The sequence below is a fragment of the Lagopus muta genome, chromosome 11 (assembly GCF_023343835.1).
Source record: "Lagopus muta isolate bLagMut1 chromosome 11, bLagMut1 primary, whole genome shotgun sequence".
NCBI classification, from domain to species: domain Eukaryota; kingdom Metazoa; phylum Chordata; class Aves; order Galliformes; family Phasianidae; genus Lagopus; species Lagopus muta.
Window position 1 is genome coordinate 4,916,365 of NC_064443.1, and position 19,821 is coordinate 4,936,185.

The following is a 19,821-nucleotide window of genomic DNA, read 5'->3' on the forward strand; positions in this document are numbered from 1 at the left end:
AACAAAAAAACAACCAAAACAACCCATGCAGCTGGCAAATTCTTACAGCACATTAAAAATATTCACAGCATATTAAAATTACTACAAAAAAAAAAAAGGGGGGGGAGGGGGAAGAAAAACATGGAACAAGAATAAACATGAATAAACATGAGAAATACTGTCTCCATTCCCAGCCCTCCATTGCTGTTCATGCTTGTTTGATCTGAACGTAGCTCCTGTGATGGCCCTGCATCTCCAGGGGACAATCGTTTAAAAAAAGGTTCTGGACTTTAAGTAGGAAAACTTTTAAAAGCCCCTAAAATATTCCAGGTCAATAAGCATTTAGAAATAATATGGTAGAGGTATTTCAACACATAATAGACTACATCTTGTGCTCTAACACAACAACATTTCCATTTCAAAACAAGTGCTTTCCACAGAAGTTTGATGATGGTTGAAAAGCATGTTCTTACACAGCTCACTACTTGGGACAGTGCAACAACTCTCACCTCATGCCACAGGCACTTTACAACACAACTCTACAGCCATGCACAAGATAAACTAAGCTCTGACAAACATGACTATACAACTTTTCTCACCTGCTATGCATTATCCCAAAGTACATACAGGAAACGTAAAATATCCAGGTACTGTATAAGTACAAAGCAAGAACATGCACTACAGAAATGTTAAATACTGTAAAAGTTAATAGAAGTCAATTCAAACTTTCTAACTAATTAGTAGAATAACAAATGTAAGACTTCATAGGAGGACAGGACAGGCCTATATTCCACTGAACGGCTTTCAAATTAGCCCAGAATTTCCTTACTAATGATTCATTTATGGAATACATCATTGTTGCTAGTTAGCTGTGTTCTCCCAGGCTTGAATTCCAACTAGCATATTCTTGCAGATTTCCTCTACTCTGTGCCTGAGTGAGTTAAAATCTACATAAACTACCAGAGAACTCTTGCAAATTACTACCTTTGTCCAGTTTGAGGACTGTAAGTCTTTTTAAGAATCTGCATTAATAACAAGTGGTGTTTTTTCTACACTGGCCTGAGAATGAAACTTCTTTCAAGCAAGCTGGCAAAGAACCATTAAATAATCTTCAATTTCTCTCATATTTAATTCTTAAGGAATTGCTACCTGAGGAAAAAAAAGTATCTTCGCTGAACTTCAGTTCTGGTTTGAATAATATTTTCTTTTTTCTTATGGCTCCTATAGCAAATACACCCCAAAAAGCATTCTTCACAGTTTTTCTTGCAACACAAATGACACCACACAGCAGTGCTGCATTCTGCCACCTTTGCTCTGATGTGAAGTGCATCATATTCATAATCCACACTTTTGCACAGTTAAATTTAGCAAAATAGTTTCCAGAGGAAGACTGTCACACACAGATGAACCTGAGAATGTTTTATACCTCAAAAGCTGCGTGACCGAGCAAGCCTAATCCAAGCCTGTTCTCATGCATAACAAATATCACAGCAGTATGGTTTCACCCAGCTTAACTGAAATTGAACTCTTATCAATTTGCCTCTTCCAAGTGTTGTCCTCGATATTTATGTACAAACATGCTATAAAGACTTTCATTAAATCAGCTCCAGATTAAACACTTCATGTGGACACTGCCATAGCTTACAAGTTACAGCAATCCTGTTAATCACAAGAAAACAAAAGGCACCAAGAAAATACCTACTCTTCCCCTCAAACAAAATCGTCTGCACCAGGAACTGGGAGAAGCATTCAGGCTGTTATTCTATGCCAACAGGGTAAGAGATAACAGAAAGAGGAAGTATAAAAAAATTAAAACTGAAATTAGGATAAATGAAAGAAAAAGTAACCAAAGTTGTTTGGCATATGATAATGCAGTGAAACTTAAATAACTATTCCTGTTCCAGCAAAAAAAAATTACAGGAGTAATAAGGTGATTAATCAGTCTGAATAAGGTGACTTTTTCATATCATTCCTAAAGGTGCTCACTACCTGTGTCTGGCTGTTTTTTTAAAGCCTACTGAAGAAGCAGCTACTGCCTCTAAGACAGGGCAGCTATTTTTATTCGATCCGCTATGACAGGCAGAATAGAAAGCATTTCTTTCTCTACCACTAAGCATAAAGAATAAAGAAAGCAGTATCTCAAACCCTTATCACACCACTAAGCCTAATAATTCATATTCTCTTTCTGTAAGGCTTCATTTTGTTTTTGTGCCATAGAAGACAGTAGGTTCAAAGCCTCTGTGGGAGGGGGGGCGAGGAGCAGACAATCTTAGCCTGTAAGGAATGGTGCCTCTCCCCACAAAATCCAGCTTCTAACCAATGCTTCTAACCAAGAAAGTGTCACAGGGTTGCAGCGTACTTCATTTCACCTCACTGAAGATGCAGAGCAGTTCTCTGGCACATTTAGGAGAGTCTTTGCATTTCATAGAAGCCTACAAGCTACCAGCTGAAGCAATAAGCAAGTAAACTCAGAAGTCAAAGGATTTTGTTTGGCCAAGGACTTTTTAACTTATTTAACTTATTCCAGGAGGGGCAGAGGGGAGAACAGGGTGCTCTCTGAAGTCCTGCTGTTCATCACTTTGTTTCTGCAAGCCTTTCCTGTAAATCATTCCCTTATACAAACAAACAGGATCCTTTAGACTTCACTTTCAAAACCTCTCACTGTTTCCAGTGTAAGGATCCAAACTAAGGGGAAAAATAAATATTAAATAATAAATAAAGGGATTACTGCAATCAAGTAACAGCAGAAGTATTTTCAGATACAGGTGGCTTTCCTAGGAGCCACAGTTCTATAAGGGTGTAACACAGCTACTGGCAGTAAGCTTTGACTTAAGCATTCAGACTCTGAGAATTGCAACCAGACTTCCACCTCTAGTCTCTTTTTAAACAACCATCGGTCCCCCTCCCCCAGTCCAGATCTTTAAGTTTCAAAGAACATTCTTAAATATCTCAAATAACACATATGTTCAGACAAGCTGAAATTGTTCCCTTTTCACATCTGCGAAACTTACTTGTTAAGCCTCCCTCACGACTTCAAAGACATTGAAATCTACCTAGAACTTAACCGAAGTCGATAAAGACTGTGAGAATGAGCTATTAACTTTCTAGGCAGATGTGCCATCTATATATTCTTATCACAGCCTGTTAAGGAAAACAGTACATGAATTACAGAAAAAGAAAAAGCACCAACCAGTGACTATTAGATAGCCAGTCACAAATCCAGTGTAACTGAATGACAATGCACCCCCATCAGAATTACCTCAATTATCCGGCTGTCTACGGGCATTGTAGTGCTAACCATGTGGACATTTGGTGTGGATGTAGATCGCTGTCTTTGGGAAAGGGTGCCCTCAGAGGAAGGATTTGATGTGTTGAATGTAAAGACATGAGGTGTAGAATACCTGTGCTGGGAGCTAAGAAGAAAAGAGAGAAACTTGTGGTTATTTTTTTTCCTCTCTCCCCTCTAGCAGTCAGAAAAATATTCTTCAGTGTAGTCTACCAAAAGCAGTAATACACACAAAATTTCAAACGTGGGAAATGTTGGGATTTATATGCTAACTAAACTATTTGGTCAGCCAAACCATTTACACTTTAACTTAGGAAATAAATTTAAGAACTTGGCACACGGATCTAACATGTTTAAGTGTACTTCTGCCATTATAAAATGTGCCACAGTTCACCTCAGTCCCCATTAAATTATATTTAATATATTGATGAATTACAGGCTCTGTTGGATTAATTAATTCAAGCAGTTAAATTTAAACTCTCATTTCAAGCTTATTAAATGAATAGCCTGAAAGATACTTTTTTTATTGCTAAGCCCTGAGTTTTTGAAGTTTGCAAGACTGTTCAACTTCTCACACAGAACAGCCAGCAAGGAAGTCATGAAGCCCAACAGCAGTTAGTAGGAGGCCAACAGTAAAATCCAGTTCAGCAAAGAATTATAAATCACAGCTAACCTTAATCAAACTTCACTTATCCCAAATAACAAAAGTAGCTTAACCAAAACCAGACAGCCTTCACAAAAACAACCAGCTAACTGATCACTAAGTCACTGTGCAGCAACACTAGAAATAGAATAACTTGGCAAAGAAAATGAACGCAAGATCAATTTCTGTTGTAGTTCCCAGTAAAATAAATAAATAAATAGGACCATTTGCAAGTCAGCTACGTGCTGTGTGCCTCATTCCTGAACAGGTCAACATTTTTCAAAGGGATGGAGAAAAAACAAGATGGCCTGCCCTCTCCAGCCTCTAGAATTTCAAGGAAAAGAATACAGGCACAAATTATCATCAGAAGACAGGCTGCTTTGGAAGGAAAGTGATTTATATTCTAGCATTAAAGCTACAGGAATGTTCTTAGTAATCAGGCCTCAGGACTTTCTGTAAAGTGAGCCTATTTTCTATTTCCACTGCTCTCTTTAATCTCTTACCTATAGTCACAATTCAAGATGTTATTTTAGTTTATGCATGTGACTCACGCAAAAAAAAAGCAAGCTATAAACCCTTACATGTATGCTACATGATCAGACGAAATAACACTCACACAATATCAATTCTTCTTAGGCAGGTAAACAGAGGTCTCCACAAAACTTTTAATATCCTCACTTAAAATCTTTAGACTCAAATTTAAAAACAGCAATTCCAGAATTGATGCTTTGCTTGAAGCTGTAAGAAATGACACTAGATATTTTCTATGTAGGCTGTTGCCTTCTTGCACATTTATCTCAACCTTCTATATTCTTCTACTTTCAAGGAGTTGGGAGTGTGGATTTTTTTGTTTTTAAACAAGTGTATTTCCCAAAAGAGAAATGACAGGAAATACTAGCTTACCTAACAGGTATCCGGGAGACAGACTCCCGCATCCGTCTCATTGTCAAGGGAGGTAGTGCAGGGACACCACTGTCACTGATATTTGAATTTGGGAACAATCTGAAATATCAACAAAAACAATTACAATTTCAACTGCTACACTACCTCCTGTACAATGCTCTTAAAACTGAGAATTTAAAGGACTTTTGCTCTGCACGAACACGTCCCCAGTTCCTGTATTTGCATAACGTTTGTTCTCTGTATGGTACAACTAAAAGCTACATCATCGGACTCTCACGGAGGATTTTCACGTGTTCTTATTAAAATTAAGACTTCAGATGCAAATCTGCAAGAGTTCAGACTTTCTCAGCAGGATATTTGAGAGTAACATTTTTTAATTGTTATTAAACTCTGGTAGCATCAAGTGACGCGATCATCCTAAACTCTGATTGCTCATCAGTATAACTGCATGTCCAAGTTCAGTTATTAAAAAATAATAACACAATCACTAATAAAGATACAAACACATTCATAGGTTTCAATTGTTATGCATATAAGGACTTCTAACAGCGATTTTCAACTTTTTCTAATCAATATTTTCTAAGTATTATCCTTCATCAGTTTTCTCACCATTCCATTCCTCTTTGGTGGCCTATCAAAAGCACTGACACTCCTGAAACATTCATCTTTCCAACAGGTGAAACCACCGAGTCGTGAATTTTTTTTCTTATAACTGAAGTATTATAAAAGAGGAATTAGGATGCCTTCCCACGCTGAATCAGAAGGGCACTATAGCACCTGCCTGCTCATTTAATACATTCATTTGTTTGTCTGAGAATGCTGAAATTCACAGCACTAACAAAATGCATGCAATTGGCCTTCTTCTCCTGGGAACAGACAGTCATTGCTGGCTGCTTTATGAAATCAATACACGTGTTCTGTAAACTGGTGAACGTGATTATACCTCCCAAAGATCCAAATCATCTCTACAGTGAGATTTTAAAAACAAAGAACAACCACCAGAGCCCAAGAGAGCCACTACTGCTATTAGAAAGGAACAGTCCTTACAAGAGTTGCCTGATATTGCTCCAGTCGACACACATGGTTGGAACTTTAGTGCTGCAGTGCTCGTGGAATTTATAACCGCACGTCTGACACCGAAACCCATTTAGGAGGAACTTCTGGCAGATGTCACAGAAAGCAAGCTTTAGAAATGTCTTCCGAGCCTAGAAAATGCATGTAATCATCAATCCAACATTCTCTTAATTAGCTGAGATGAACATCTTTAGAGCTTGACATAAATAAAAACAATGATAAAATGTTCCCAGTGCCCCCAAGATGTTACTGAACATAAAGTTACACAAGTTTTCTTGTGTGTATTTCTTGTTTGGCTGGAAACCTGGAAAAGCTTACAAATAATTAGGGCACTGCCTGCCCAATCATTTAAAATGAAAAGAAAAAGGCACAAATCTGTTCCACCAGACTCAAAAGCAACATCTTGCACTTGGTAAGGTGACAGAGATGGGTGGGAATTGGTTTTTTTGTTTGTTTTCTGTCTAGTTGGTATCGTCAGAAGTGCAGGAGGATCAGATCGTAAGAACCATGCCTTTTTCTTTATTCATCACAGTATCTGTTGTGAGCCCAGAGGTAACCAATAACCCTAACATAAGAAATCCTTTTCTTAGGATATAAAGCAGTTTAAGGAAATGCCATTTTTCAAAATGACATCCAACATTTTTAAAGCTTCTGAAATCCGAAGAAAAGACATAAAAATGAATGGATGAAAGGCTTTCCTCCTACAGTGGAACCATACACAACAGCTGCAAGTCTGAATTTCCTCCGGTTCTGGAACAAAATATTAGGCTTTGTAACAAATTGCAAACAATTTTATTTGTATTTTTCTAATAGTGCTAAGTATAAGCAAAGCTATTTTCAGTTACTGCAAATCAATCCTAGGCTTTCTAACTGATAAGTGATAATCACTTTGTACAATATACTTCTGGAGCAAAACAACAGGCTACAAAGCAGAAACAGTTGATTCACATGGAAAACAAAATAACAGAAGGTGAAACTCTCTAACAGTTGGACACTATCGCTGTTTAAATTAACAAAATAACAGCCTCCAACATCTACTTATCTGTAACCTTGATTGCTTCTTCCTCTACAAATGTGAAGGCCTAAAAGTTTTTATTATTAATTTATTAGCTCTATTAATTTGCTCTATTTTGAGCAAATCTTATATTTTCCCCCTCCCCAGAAGACTGTCAATTTACCAGGCAGCATCAGCTCTCAGAGCAACCTCAAAACCTCACAGAACTGACAACACCTTTGCATATTCAGTACAATTGCCAACAGAACCATAAGGCTGCTGAGCTTATCCAGTGTTTTTTTTTTAATTTAATCAGATAAACACTGAAAATGCAAGTTGCCTCCCAGTTCTGAACTCTAAAGACCTGATATCTTAATATAATAGTTACAGAAATATATCCTTATATAATCTCAACTAATAGAAATGTTGATCAGGGTGCTGATGGTGTAAAGGTAAGCTTCTACAGTCTCTGACATCTAGAAACCGTGAATATAAATAAAATTCTGACACTCCATTGTCTATTGATATTTAGCCAATTTAATTAATGGGGAGCAGTGGGGAGGAAAAAACAAATCATTACTTCTGAAATTCCAACCCCCATGTTTACAGAGCTAGAAGGCCTCTATATTCCTGTAACATCCCTTGGCTGAATATGCAATTCAACTAATAACATGTATTTCAAAATACGCAAGAGGAGAGAAGCTTACAAAATTGTGTGTAGTGAGTGGAACATGATCAAGAAAGTCCACCTGCAGTTCTTCACCAATCAAGGAGGCAGCATCAGTGTTCCAATCCAAACGCACTTTTTTACTGAAAGAAAGAAAAAGTGGGCAGGCCAGATTTACTTAGGAGGTAAGAAGTTGCATCTAATCAGTGATTTATGTTTTGTGAGCTTTTTTTTTTGTGAGTCAACTGAAAACAAACAAAAAAGCACAGCTAACCTCTTATAATGATCTGCAGTTCAATATCTTTACCTTAAAAATATAACTGACTTTAAGGCATAGCAATTAACTCTTTTTGTTTGTTTTAAACAAGTCATTTGAATATATGGATTATTTGAAGTAATCAACCTAGGAGCTACAAAAACAAAACAAGAAATTATGAATTATGACTTAGTGACATGATAGCTGTATTACATGCTTCAGCACTGAAGTTACTTGTGACCTCAGAATGGACTCAGTTATACAGAGCTGTGAAACCACAAATGATCGCCTTGTGACTGAGGCTTAAAGGAGCATTAAGCCCATGCCTTTTGAGGTGTGAAGTTAAACATATTAACTCCATGAGATACCTTCACTCCCTCAGCTTGTAAAAGAATCATTTGGTATTTAATAGCAGCATCCCCGGTCCTACAAAAAATAAGGAATACCTGAAGTGAGATTTTAAGTCCAAATATTGAAAATGTGTAGAGGAATGCAGGGCCTTAAAACTGAGCACAGAGGAGATCTTCAGTCAACTTGGTTTATGAACTACAAACGCAGAATGAGAACTGCACCTCAGATATGAAGGCATATTACATCATTTCAACGAGAGTATGAGAAAAGATGCAACAAGCACTCATTCCTCATTTAATACTTAGAAAATGTTAAAGAAAAGAAATACCCAGAAAGCTTAAGGATTTGCGCTAGCAGAGGGTAAAGAAAGCAACACAGAAGTGTTCACAGTCTGCATTTTCAAAAGAAATTAGCAAAAAATGGAAAGAAAGCATTACTGCCACTACTCTAGAAACAAGATTTTTAAATTCTCTGGTTGACAGTTCCATGCATAACATTATGGACTCTTACCCTTTTGGTTCAGTAACAAGACGAAAAACTGCACAGCATTCTGGCTGCAGACCTCTTACTTTAAGTGCCTTCATGAGACAATCATGTAAGGTCATCCCATTTCGCACATTTACCTGTGTCCAAAGGAAGAAGAAATGCACTGCATGATGGTACCGTTCATTTAAGCTTCTTTGGAGAAAAGGAAAGTATTATGCCTCATCCCTTTTCTGCAACTAATGACTTTTAAAATTAACAAATAAATAAACAACTGTCCAAATTATGTAACAACAAACTTCTGTGCCCTCCAATTCAAGTCACTGCACATTAAGCTAACCTGTCAGGCAGGCATGTTTTCTGCTACCGTGCACTTAGGCAAAGGAAGTTTTAAGGCCATTTTATTACTTTCATTTCTTATAGCTACTAAGTTTCTTGTAAACCAAATCTGTACAAAGCTCATATACACAGGTAGGCTACAAAAACAACAGAAATGCAGGCAAATGGATATACTAAGTTTAAAAAAAAAAAGAATTTAGATTCTAGAGAGCTCTGATCAAGATTTTAGTTATTACTGGTGTCTTCAGCTCTGGGAAATCTCATAGAAGTGAAGCTTCTTGAGGGAACACCAATTACCATGCTTCCCTGTGGGCATACTTCAAGTGAATAAAACAGTGATAGAAATGACTGTGCTCATGCACAATGGAAAAACGCAGCAGCATGGTAGAGAAATACTAGGTCTCAAAATACAGCCACACAGCTTACAACATGTGTCCTCAAGAATTGGAAAATTGATGACAACATATTCAAAAACACAAGTAAGGTTTCGTGAAGCTTGTCATTTCTATAGTAAAAATAAACGTCATAGCGTTAGCAATGCACCACAATGCTTCCATCAAGGTAACACAGACTTACCACTGTACGTTGCTTGTTGGGCAAGAAAACTCGAATGGTATTACTGGTTTTAGAAGTATCTGATATTTTGCCATCATCAGATGCTCGGCGCTGATAACCAAACTGCTGGACAATGGTTGGTGAAATGCAGTTTGGGCCATCAAAGACAGAATCCTTGAGTCCAAAACCATTACTGATAGTCTTCCAAGCTCCCTGAATGTGCTCCATGGATGCAGTCTAAAGAAACAACAAAATTAGAGGAGTGAGGGAAAATTACAGCATCTTTCACTAAGAGCTACTGAATCTTCCTGGCACAGCAGACCTCACCATCTCTTTTCAGAGGTATCTGGGGACTGCACTGCCTCTTCCCTTGTGACAACCTACACATACACAGTACAGTTCACCCACATCTGTGAAGTCAGCCCGAGTTTTGACAGCACTGGACTTTCTGCACAGATCTACACGTATATATGTGCAATTGCCTTCTCACTACACCTCTAGTTGTCACAGCAGCTCGTTACCATCATCTTAGTTTAGACAGTCAATGCTTGAAGCTAGCTTTGATGCTAGCTGCAGGCCAAAATAGTCCTGTATGCCAGATGCGGTTGCAATCATTAGCATACCTGTATTTTAAGAAAGAAAAAGTGGCCCAACAGAAATTACAACAAAAAGCAATGAAGAAACCCCATTTTTATCAGTGATGTCAAGGGACTGGCTTGGGTGTCTTTCTGTTCTGTGGTTTGGGTCTTGTTTGTTTGCTCCAAAATTATTTAACTCCAAATTATTTTCCAAATCTTATTCAAAAACTAAGCAAAGTCAGAAACAAGTTTTGAAATCTGAAATGAAATCCTTGGTAAATTTCAAAGATTGTCTACTAAGCTTTCAGGAAGAAAATAATAATAATAATAATAATAATAATAATAATAATAGAATAATGCAAATAAGCTTAATAGCTTATTCTCCCCCATAAATCTGCATCTCTCTGTAAACCTCTGCAAACTCAACGCTTAGAACTGCCCAGTGCAAGTGCCAAGTTAGTAGATGAACTCCAGATTTGCTTTTAGTGACTTCTGCACACTGCCTACATTCCTGGTCATCTCTGTGAAAGGGAAAGAAAGTCATATAAAGCCTACTAAGTCAAAAAACACATTAGTCAGGAAATTCCAAAATAAAGGTCTTCCAAGCAACTGCAATTCTGTCCCCTTATGGTACAAGAAAGTACTAGACTGACAGACCTACACTGTTCCCCAGATACCCAAAAAAATCAGTGCATAACACCAAAAACTCCTTTACTGAGCGCCTATCAGCTTCTAATATGTCTCATTTCATTCTGTGCTTTGTCTGTTGCAAATTATTTGAACGCTCCCATCCATTTCCTCACATCCTTGCTGTTTTCTACAATTGAAGAGATAAAGCAATAGAACTCATGGAAAAACATCTCACTAGTATTAAGTGCCCATCTGGGGATGTCCAGCAGGGTAAACTTGAATTTGAAAGTGTTACTCAAAGCACAACTCCAAAAAGCTTTCGCTAGATTCATAAGCGCTCAAAACTACTGAAGATCTGAACCCAGATCTGACAAGCATTTAAAAAGGAAACATAATCAACAACCGTAAAAAAGGGTTGGCTCATGTGAGCCAACCTACCATCGCACACAGACTTTGCAATAGAAGAAGAAAATAAATAATCCAGCTACTCTCTGCTACCTACCTCATTCTTTAGGCATCTTTGAGCTTATGTAATGAATCCACTGTAGGTGATACTGCTAAAAATATTAACAGGAATATCAGGTTTCTGTTTCATATTTCAGTGAAACCCTATCAGACAGAAAGGAAACGTCATAATTTTGGTGCCATTTTATGGCCTACAAGTAATTTTCCATCCCAAGAGACTGCATACAAGATTTTGCCACAATCTCTCACAAGTGTATTTCTGTGGTGTGTTTTTAGCACCTCCATGTTTGCCACGTCCTACTGGTATTTCCTAGCAAGTTCTTCAGTCCACAGCCTCAAAACACTAGCAAGCAAGATGACATCATAAGCTAAGCAACAGTCACAGAATCATAGAATGGCCTGGGTTGAAAAGGACCATAATGATCATCTAGTTTCAAACCTCCTGCCACACGCAGGGTCGCCAACCACCAGACCAGGCTGCCCAGAGCCTGATAGACTGGAAGTCTGAAAACGTTCCAGCAAAACCACAGTGGTAGTGACTCTATGACTGATACTGTAACAGTGGCACTATTCCTGAATTTGAAGATAACTGAATTAATCTAAGTTAGTAAGAAACCATTGCAGTGAAAAAACTGTTTTCTCCCCTGTAAGCCCCTGAAGTGGCTCACCCACAGGGTCAAGCGAGCACTTGTTGTGCCAGAAGACTGCAGGCTGAGGATGGGCAAAAGTGCAGGAGAGTGAATGACTGTCAGTCCAACCTGCTCAAGAACTGCGTAAGCACCAACTGTGAACTGGTCCTACCCCAAACCAGATGGCCCTGTCCAGTTCTGCCCTCAGACTCCTGGTACTCCAGTTCAGAAGCGCTGAGCTGCAAAGTCACTATAACTATACCAAGAAGGTTTTCTTTCACATCCTCACAAAGAAAAAGCCACTGTGGTGTAATTCCAGGTGGATAAATAAAAGGTCTTTTGCTCACCCTTTCACTTCTAAGGCCTCCATACATCTGCCTGTCAACTATCCCATGAAACTTACTGTAAAACCAAAACCATGTCACGTATCTCCATATGCATATTAAGAACAGCACACCTCCACCCTCCATTCCACATTCTACACTATGGCCTTTTATACCCTGTGCTACAAAGGGACCTTACAAGTTAGTTTGTGAGCAGTTCTTTCACTGACAATTCATAAAATGAACATAGACATCTTCTCCTTGCCAACTCGTGTCATCCCTGAGTCAGTGCTGTCAGCTGTCCAGGCCCAGTTGCACCAAGTTCTGGACGTTGTTTAAAATATCAGTAACATTTAAAATTCAGTTTCTAACCAAGTTCTAATAAGATTTAGATACTTGAAATTATTATTTTTTTTTAATCTATGGAAGGTAAATAACAACAGTTTTATACTTGATGTAAAAGGGATAAGAGAAATAGCAAAACTGAACCTCTGAAAAAAGAAGGGAGATAGAAGTGAGGAATACAATACAATACTTCTGCATATACAACCAAGTACCAGCACAGTGGTCTAGAATTTGAATGTGTTTTCCTAGATGTGAAACAGAAAGGTGAAAAAGAAGTTACGTGCAGTTGCAACAGCCACATTATGCATATAAACAGCCCTAATAAAAAGAGTGGAGATAAATTGATAGGTAAGGGTATCAGCATGAAAACCAGTGAAGTTTGTCTTCTATCCTCTCAACTTACCTAATACTTCTTGTCAAATGTCTAGATACTATATAAATCATATCACCAAGGGTGGAAAAGACCTCCAAGATCATCCAGTCCAACTGGACTCCTTGTTGCTTTTGCTGTTATGAAAGTAGGCTGACCACAACGTAACATTACAGCCTATACATTCAATATTTTGATTTGCTGCCAACATTTCCTGAAGAATTCAGTGAAAACAGGAAATAACAAAACATTGAAACTTGAATCTTGATGAAAGCTGCATTTTGTACCATAAGAAAAGGACTTCCCTACTCTTAGCAGTGTTCTCTCATCCAAATGCGAGAGGCCTACTGCACACTTCAGAAACTAAAGGAATTGGCTTTGTAATTGCATGTACAGCAGGCTCAAGATCAGCTGCTGTCAGCCTTCCGTACAAGGCAAACATCAGCACTGTCTCTGATCACGCACTCCTAGGACCTTTATTTAAGTAACTGTTCTGCTCAAGGGAATTAAGCTTTCCAAACACTTCTCTTCAGACTGTAGCACTCTGAGCAGTTACTAACCAGCAATTCACACAGATACACAAGGGCTGCTCCGAAAGTAATGCCACCTATGTTATTATGTTGGCCCACGATGTCAGAGATGGATGTTGGTCGTATGGCAGTAGAGGTGGAACTTCCCACTGGAGAGGACAGGCTTAACAGTTCTTGAAGAAAGACAGAGAAGTTGTGAGCCCTTGTAACTTTGTTCTTGATGTCTTGTTTTTCTTGGATTGATGGAGGGTTTAGTCTAGACAAGACTTGCATTCCGATACCACATGGGCCACTCCTAGACACCTTCACTCCCCAAAGACCAGGGACAATTAAGCCATCCCTTAAGAGGTAATTTTTGAATTACTTACACCTTTCCACTGCCCTCTAGGGTAAAGAAAGCCAGCGAAGAAAATTATATATTTTAAAAACAAAGATACAAAACAGTGTGTATTCAAACAGCTCACTGCATGCATACCAGTAAGACACAAACACGGTAACCGTGTGACTAGCTCTGATCTGCTAACAAATACACCATCACACAAAATACGCACATGGGCTCTAGTTCTTAATTGAACATGACAGCATGCACAGCAGCAGATGACAACAGACACCAGATTCACAGGACATGGGTGGGTTCCATTTCTGGTCACCTCCTTATATGAAACACATATAAGCACTGCTTACCTCCTAGTGTCCCATACCCTGTGCCCTAGCATTGGTTTATTTATTCATTTTGGATCTTCAACTGCAACCACTATCTGATGAAATACATTTCTACTGAAACTAAATTAATTTTCCTCAAACTCTCCCAAGGTCCACACCAGTCCATTTCAGTGATGTCCAATATCTTCTAAGAGAAATTTAATTTAAAATATAAGGATTTCACAACAATGCCTTCACAAATACATAATTCCAAGTTTATGTCTATCCCAGCAGAAACTAGTTTTTCTTCTTTTAAATGAATTAAAAACACGTTTCTGAGACATGATATTACCTGTTATTAAGGCTTGCACTGTGTCCAATGATCCATTGCCAGCTGAATGTCAGATTTTTGTTCCAGCTACTCTTCATCAAAATTACTACAGTCTGTCTACAACTGAAGAACTCCAACAGCAGCATTCAAGTAACATTTTAAGATATTGAAGTATGAGCAAATTGATCTCCTTCTAGGTCCACTACCACTAGAAACCGACCGTGATAAATCTCAAATTAAACACTCTAACAGAAAAAAATCTCCTATAATTCCCTTACCCCCCACAGATATATGACACACTATGATCCAGACTGCACTTTTAACCAGTACTCTTTGAAGGATGACAGCCATTTGTACACATTGAAAGCAAACACAATCAAGTGCTGTGCCATGCACGTACTGGCAGTAACAAATTCCTTAAAAACGATTGAATGAATTTTCCCCAGGCTTCATTTCTAGAACCAGATTAGGCAGAAAAATCTCACCAGTGATAAGCACTCTAAAATCTGATACATACCAGAAGCTTTTTTCCCTCATTCAAAGTGACATTACAGAGCAGTGTATCTACTTTCATCTATTAAGCTTTACCAATACTCTCCACAGACAACATCATTAGAAAAATTTAATCCCATTCTAATCACAGCCTGAACAATTTTTTTTTTTTCACAGTTTAATTACTGTGAAAGTCACATTTTCCTGAATCTGTTTGCCTGCTAGAATAAACATCAGTACTAAAAATTAAGAGCTATTAGAAACTGTAGACAATCTACCTGCATAGAGTAATCATGTTTGGAGAATAAAAAGAAAGATATCCTTTGATTGGGAAAGCTAGGAGAAGCAACAAAGATCAACAGTTAAATGTATTTCACCAGCATGAAGTCAAATCAGAACCCTGTCTTTTACCATCTACAGAGCGAATCCCCAAAATACTTCAAGTTACTTAAACTCTTTCCATGACCACCAGAAGTGTTTAGTCTGAACTGTCGAGAATTTGGGTCCGTCTCCCTGAGGAGTGCTGACTGCTACAAGAGAAGGCTGAAAGCTCACAGGACACAAAGCACAGCCCCCTCTGTATACTAAGTGAAGTGCCTTGCCCTTTCCTTTACTTCTGGAAGAGACTCCAAGAGCTTTTAAAGACAACATAAATCCAGTTCTCCCTCCCAACAAACACACAACTTTGCCTGTCTTTCCCACGTGAACAATTAATGGTCATGTTCACATTTAGCAAAAATGCATACGAAGGCAAAATACCAGAGAAGAAAATGCAGAATTTGTTTGAAAACTGCCTTTTAACAAATGTTTCCATTTGAAGAGCTGCTCACGAGAAAAAAATTTATCACTGTGACTAAAGATCATCAATATACTCAACTGCGGTCTCCCTCAGCTCCCCTCATTTACAGATTTCCAACTGATTCAGTACTGCTTGGGTGAGCTGTGGGAAAACAACACAGAACAGCAGCAACAAACAAACAAGCCCTCTGCACCAAACAAGTACCTACTGTGACACATGGCTGTACTTCCTAAACATCTATCTTTACATACCAGAAGATAAATGTAGACCCATTCCTAATAAATGAAGCTGTTATCCATGCAAATAAGCATGGGGCAAGAGTTAGGATCATGGCAAGAACTCGAGCGCATCTCCCACACACCTGTAAGTTTGGGGTATTTCCTCCTAACCCTGATCCGTGACATACAAACCTTCTATGTTTCCCTAACAGTTTTTCTGATCTTCTCAGCAGCTGTATTTCTCTGAACCATCCATTTCATAGTCACCAATTCCAACATTCTCTTGCTATTGTAACTGTAAGGTATTCAAGGAGTTTTTATTCACTGTTTGTTTTTCCAAGCAGTGGTATCTACTTCCAGCAGCAGGGGATACAACTGCTCAGGCTGACATACCTTCAGATAGATTAAACCTTTGCAAGATTAATACTTTCCTGCATCTAAGAAAAAATTTGAGACTCAAATTTTGGTTAGAAAACATCAATGAAGCCATACAACTCCAATATTACAGCCCTAAAGGGTTCTGGCTTTTTTTTCCTGGAAAATGCAGAACATTCAATGAGCTTAAGCCATAAATGTTTTGAAACAGTATTTGCACCTCTGGAAGTATGATTAAAATAAATATAAAAGCCACCACGCATTCCCTCTGCAGTAATAAAGGCAGCACACTGCTTGTACAGTAACCCAGAGACCACGGAGCTCTACAACGAACCATCTTCCTCTAACCCAGTTTGCAGGAAATCACTTTTCTTAAGACATTTCTGCTCTTAGATTCTACTTCAGGCTCTGGCTATGAGGTGCTTATCTCCAAAACTACCTGCACCTTCAGCTGCTTTGTGCTTCTCCTCCTGGTGGTTACACTGCCTCCAGACTAGTTCTCCTAACCAAGTGCTGCTACCATCTCTTTGGCTTGTGCTTTTCCACACACACAGTCTGGCTGTCAGTCACCCATTTCTTCCCATGTGAAATTTCTATTAAGTCCAAACTAAGAGAGCTCTGTAAGCTCCCTTATAAAAATCCAGATTCCCTCGTCAGAGAACCAGAAGCACTAAACACTCTGCCTGTATCTAACAGAACATCACACAGCAACCACCTCAGGTAAAGAAAAACACAGCTGGTATTTACAAGCACTCAATCACAACTTTTAGAAATTGTAGTTAAGTACAATTGCTGACTTTAGATTCCCCCTAAAAATAAAAAAAATAAAAAGAAAATAAAAAAAAAAAAAACACCCAAAAACCACCAACAAAAAAAACCATTAAACTGTTATTAGAACAGCCATGAAAGAACAAGATGACCTGGGAAAACACAACATTTTTTTCAATTTACATTAGGTAGAAGGTTTGTTAACAAAGCACCAAAACCCTACAGCATGGCATAAAACCTCCATTCTTTGATGTCTATTCATGAGTACTAGGAAGAATCCTAAACTGATTTAGCAGCCATTACCTGAAGTGTGATGACCTATAACATTTACCTTATGATAAAAATTGATAAATATTGAGAGGGGCTCACTTAATGTTTTAAGGTGTTCTTTCAACATTATGAAGATTACTGCAGCCGAAGTCATATTTAAGACTTTAGTTTTTAAATGTGGTAAATTCGAATGCATTGCTAGAAATAAAAAGCATACTGACCAATGCTATACTTTACCTGATTCTATCAGAATTGCATTACATGACACTCGTGTCACACTCAGACTGGCTTTTCACCATAATGTTACCTTCTTCCCAGCAGAGTTCATCAGAAAAGGATGTAGAGAAACAGACAGATACCCAAAAGGACCCTGCCTGCACAAGCAGGGCTACGTACTCACAGGGTTATTCACGTTACACAGGCAAGTCAGACTTTGGACAAGCATTTTTTTCCCACAAGTCTTGCTATCAACTGCACACACATTCTCAGCCTATTTGCATTTTGAGCTTTCTCATGCTTGAATTGTTTCAAGTACGGATGAAAGCCCCAAACTGTGTTAAGAGTTCCCTGGAACTCATCCACTTTACAGCAAGGATGAAAAAGTTACTCAAATGTCAGCAATCCACCAAATGCCCTTCCCACACAAGTTCTTGAGAATTGAACAAAACTGACGGAGAATTTCAGCACAAAGAATTATCAGCTTTCTCCTTCAGCTGCATGTAGTAATTGAATTAACACTGAGGATGCCACAACTGCTCTTCAAATAAACACCAGTTTTCTGAAAAGAAAGCCTGAGGTGAGGTCAACTAAGTAACTACTGACATGTGATAGCTATGCAGGCTACATATGTTCGAATTGTTACGCAGCTCAAGCACACTGCAACTGCTGTTAAAAATGGCTACGAAACAGCAGGCAGTTGGAGGAGGATGCAGAGATCCAAAAGATTCAAGATTCCAGTGTCCTCAGACCAGTTTGAAATTTTAAGTGTATTTCACTGAATGGGGATCTGTGCCAGAACCAGCAGTGCCACAGAAGTCAATGCAGCAATTTCATGGAACTGAGCATAGAAACAACGAAGGAACCTGTCATGAGTTTGGGATTCCCTACCCCAGCCCAACTGGGGGGCATGAAGGAGCGGCTGTGCAGTGATCAAATGGTGTTTGGTCACCGGGCCTGTGGGACAGAGAGGAGCAGGGGCAGCAGTAGCCAAGAAAAGTCTGAAGGGAACCTTGAAGATACCTTCTGTGAGCTTACAACACAAGAACAAATTATTCCTCCTCGTACTTCAGAGCCAGTAAATGCACCTGGGAATAATTTAATGTAAGTTTCTGCAGTGTGAACCAAAGCTAACATGATAATACTTGAGTATTTAAGTTACAACATGCCTGGACAGCTCGACTTGTTTCCAAAACAGATACTTGCAAAGAAACCTGCAAAAATTGGCAAATAAAAACTGAACCTAAGGAGAAAGTACAGACTGTATCCAAGCAAAATTACTTAGAACATCTCAAACACTTAGTGCCTTGAGTGCCTGCAAAGAAAAATAATGCGACAGTTCTACCCTATCTTATATTATCTTACTAAATACTTCCATGAATTTGCGGTTCTTTGTGTGGGTTTTTACTAGTCAAAGTATTTCAGAGGTACAATCTCAGGAAAAATTAAAATAAAAATTAAAAAAAAAAAACAAACAAGGAAATCCCACTACTTGGAAGATAATGCCACAGACCTGACTTAGTGTGAGGTCTGAATTATTCACAAAACATATGTAGTTGTGTGGAAAGGTAAACGGTATCTAGAGGAAAATATCAATAAAGTTCCAAACAGAGGAAGAGCTTTGCCCTGCAAAGTAAATACCTGTTGATACTGACTAAAGAAAGAGCTTAAGTTAAACATACACTTCTGATAAAGCAAACACTGAAACAACTCTAGACATCATATGAATGTTATGGAATTTTTCAGAACACAAAAAGCAAGTTTTGGTAATGGTCAAGGAATACAAGCACAGAACTCATTTGTACTGCACCCCTCCCCCTGAGGATAACCCATGGAACCTGGAAGGAAGGATGAGGCAGGATAAGGAAGAAGGGCATGGCAGAGATTTGTACCTTTAGTTTTCCTTTATGTCAATGAAGTCCTATGACAAAATGATGAAGTGCATCATCTGTGGAAAACAAGACAAACAACATTTAATAGGCAAACTCTAGCACATATACAACACACCAAATCAACAGCCAACCAATGATTTCATCAATTACAACATTAGAGTTACCTTACTTTCCATCTACTAGCAGTTTTCATGGCCATCTACTGCTTTTTAGACAACACTTCAGTGTAAGGAGATGCACTGTGTAAGGCCAGACTACGTAACCACCACAACTCAGTATAAACTCACAGTTATTCAAGAAACACCACAAAAGTCTTTTACAGCTGAAACTCATTGAAGTACATACTTCCTTCTCAGACATCAGGCCCTTAGTTACACATGCCATCACCTTGCTGACTCACAAATGTCCCATCAAGCCT

General features: G+C 38.5%; 2 protein-coding genes across 9 annotated transcripts in view; one reads left to right on the forward strand and one right to left on the reverse strand.

Moving 5' to 3' along the window:
• The window catches only part of MKRN2 (makorin ring finger protein 2), a 51,792-nt gene that overhangs the window by 23,882 nt on the left and 8,089 nt on the right, over window positions 1-19,821 (forward strand). Inside the window, exon 9 of one of the 2 annotated variants that reach the window (XM_048957747.1) lies at window positions 5,488-5,835. The exons of the other annotated variant lie outside the window; for it this stretch is intronic. The gene's annotated coding sequence lies outside the window, so the exon portion shown is untranslated. Of the gene's footprint in view, window positions 1-5,487; window positions 5,836-19,821 lie in introns of those variants that run through there. 2 annotated transcript variants of the gene reach the window in all.
• Window positions 1-19,821, reverse strand: part of RAF1 (Raf-1 proto-oncogene, serine/threonine kinase) — a 68,841-nt gene that overhangs the window by 11,267 nt on the left and 37,753 nt on the right. For 3 of the 7 annotated variants that reach the window (XM_048957728.1, XM_048957727.1, XM_048957726.1), the window contains exons 2-9: window positions 19,404-19,459; window positions 9,552-9,767; window positions 8,664-8,776; window positions 7,587-7,689; window positions 5,859-6,016; window positions 4,812-4,910; window positions 3,239-3,392; window positions 1,682-1,741 (exon numbers count right to left, since the gene is read on the reverse strand). In XM_048957728.1, coding sequence (XP_048813685.1) covers window positions 1,682-1,741; window positions 3,239-3,392; window positions 4,812-4,910; window positions 5,859-6,016; window positions 7,587-7,689; window positions 8,664-8,776; window positions 9,552-9,758 — 894 coding nt within the window. In that variant the 5' untranslated portion in view covers window positions 9,759-9,767; window positions 19,404-19,459. The remainder of the gene's footprint in view (window positions 1-1,681; window positions 1,742-3,238; window positions 3,393-4,811; window positions 4,911-5,858; window positions 6,017-7,586; window positions 7,690-8,663; window positions 8,777-9,551; window positions 9,768-19,403; window positions 19,460-19,821) is intronic. The other 4 variants (XM_048957729.1, XM_048957731.1, XM_048957730.1 and 1 more) reach the window with 4 other exon arrangements.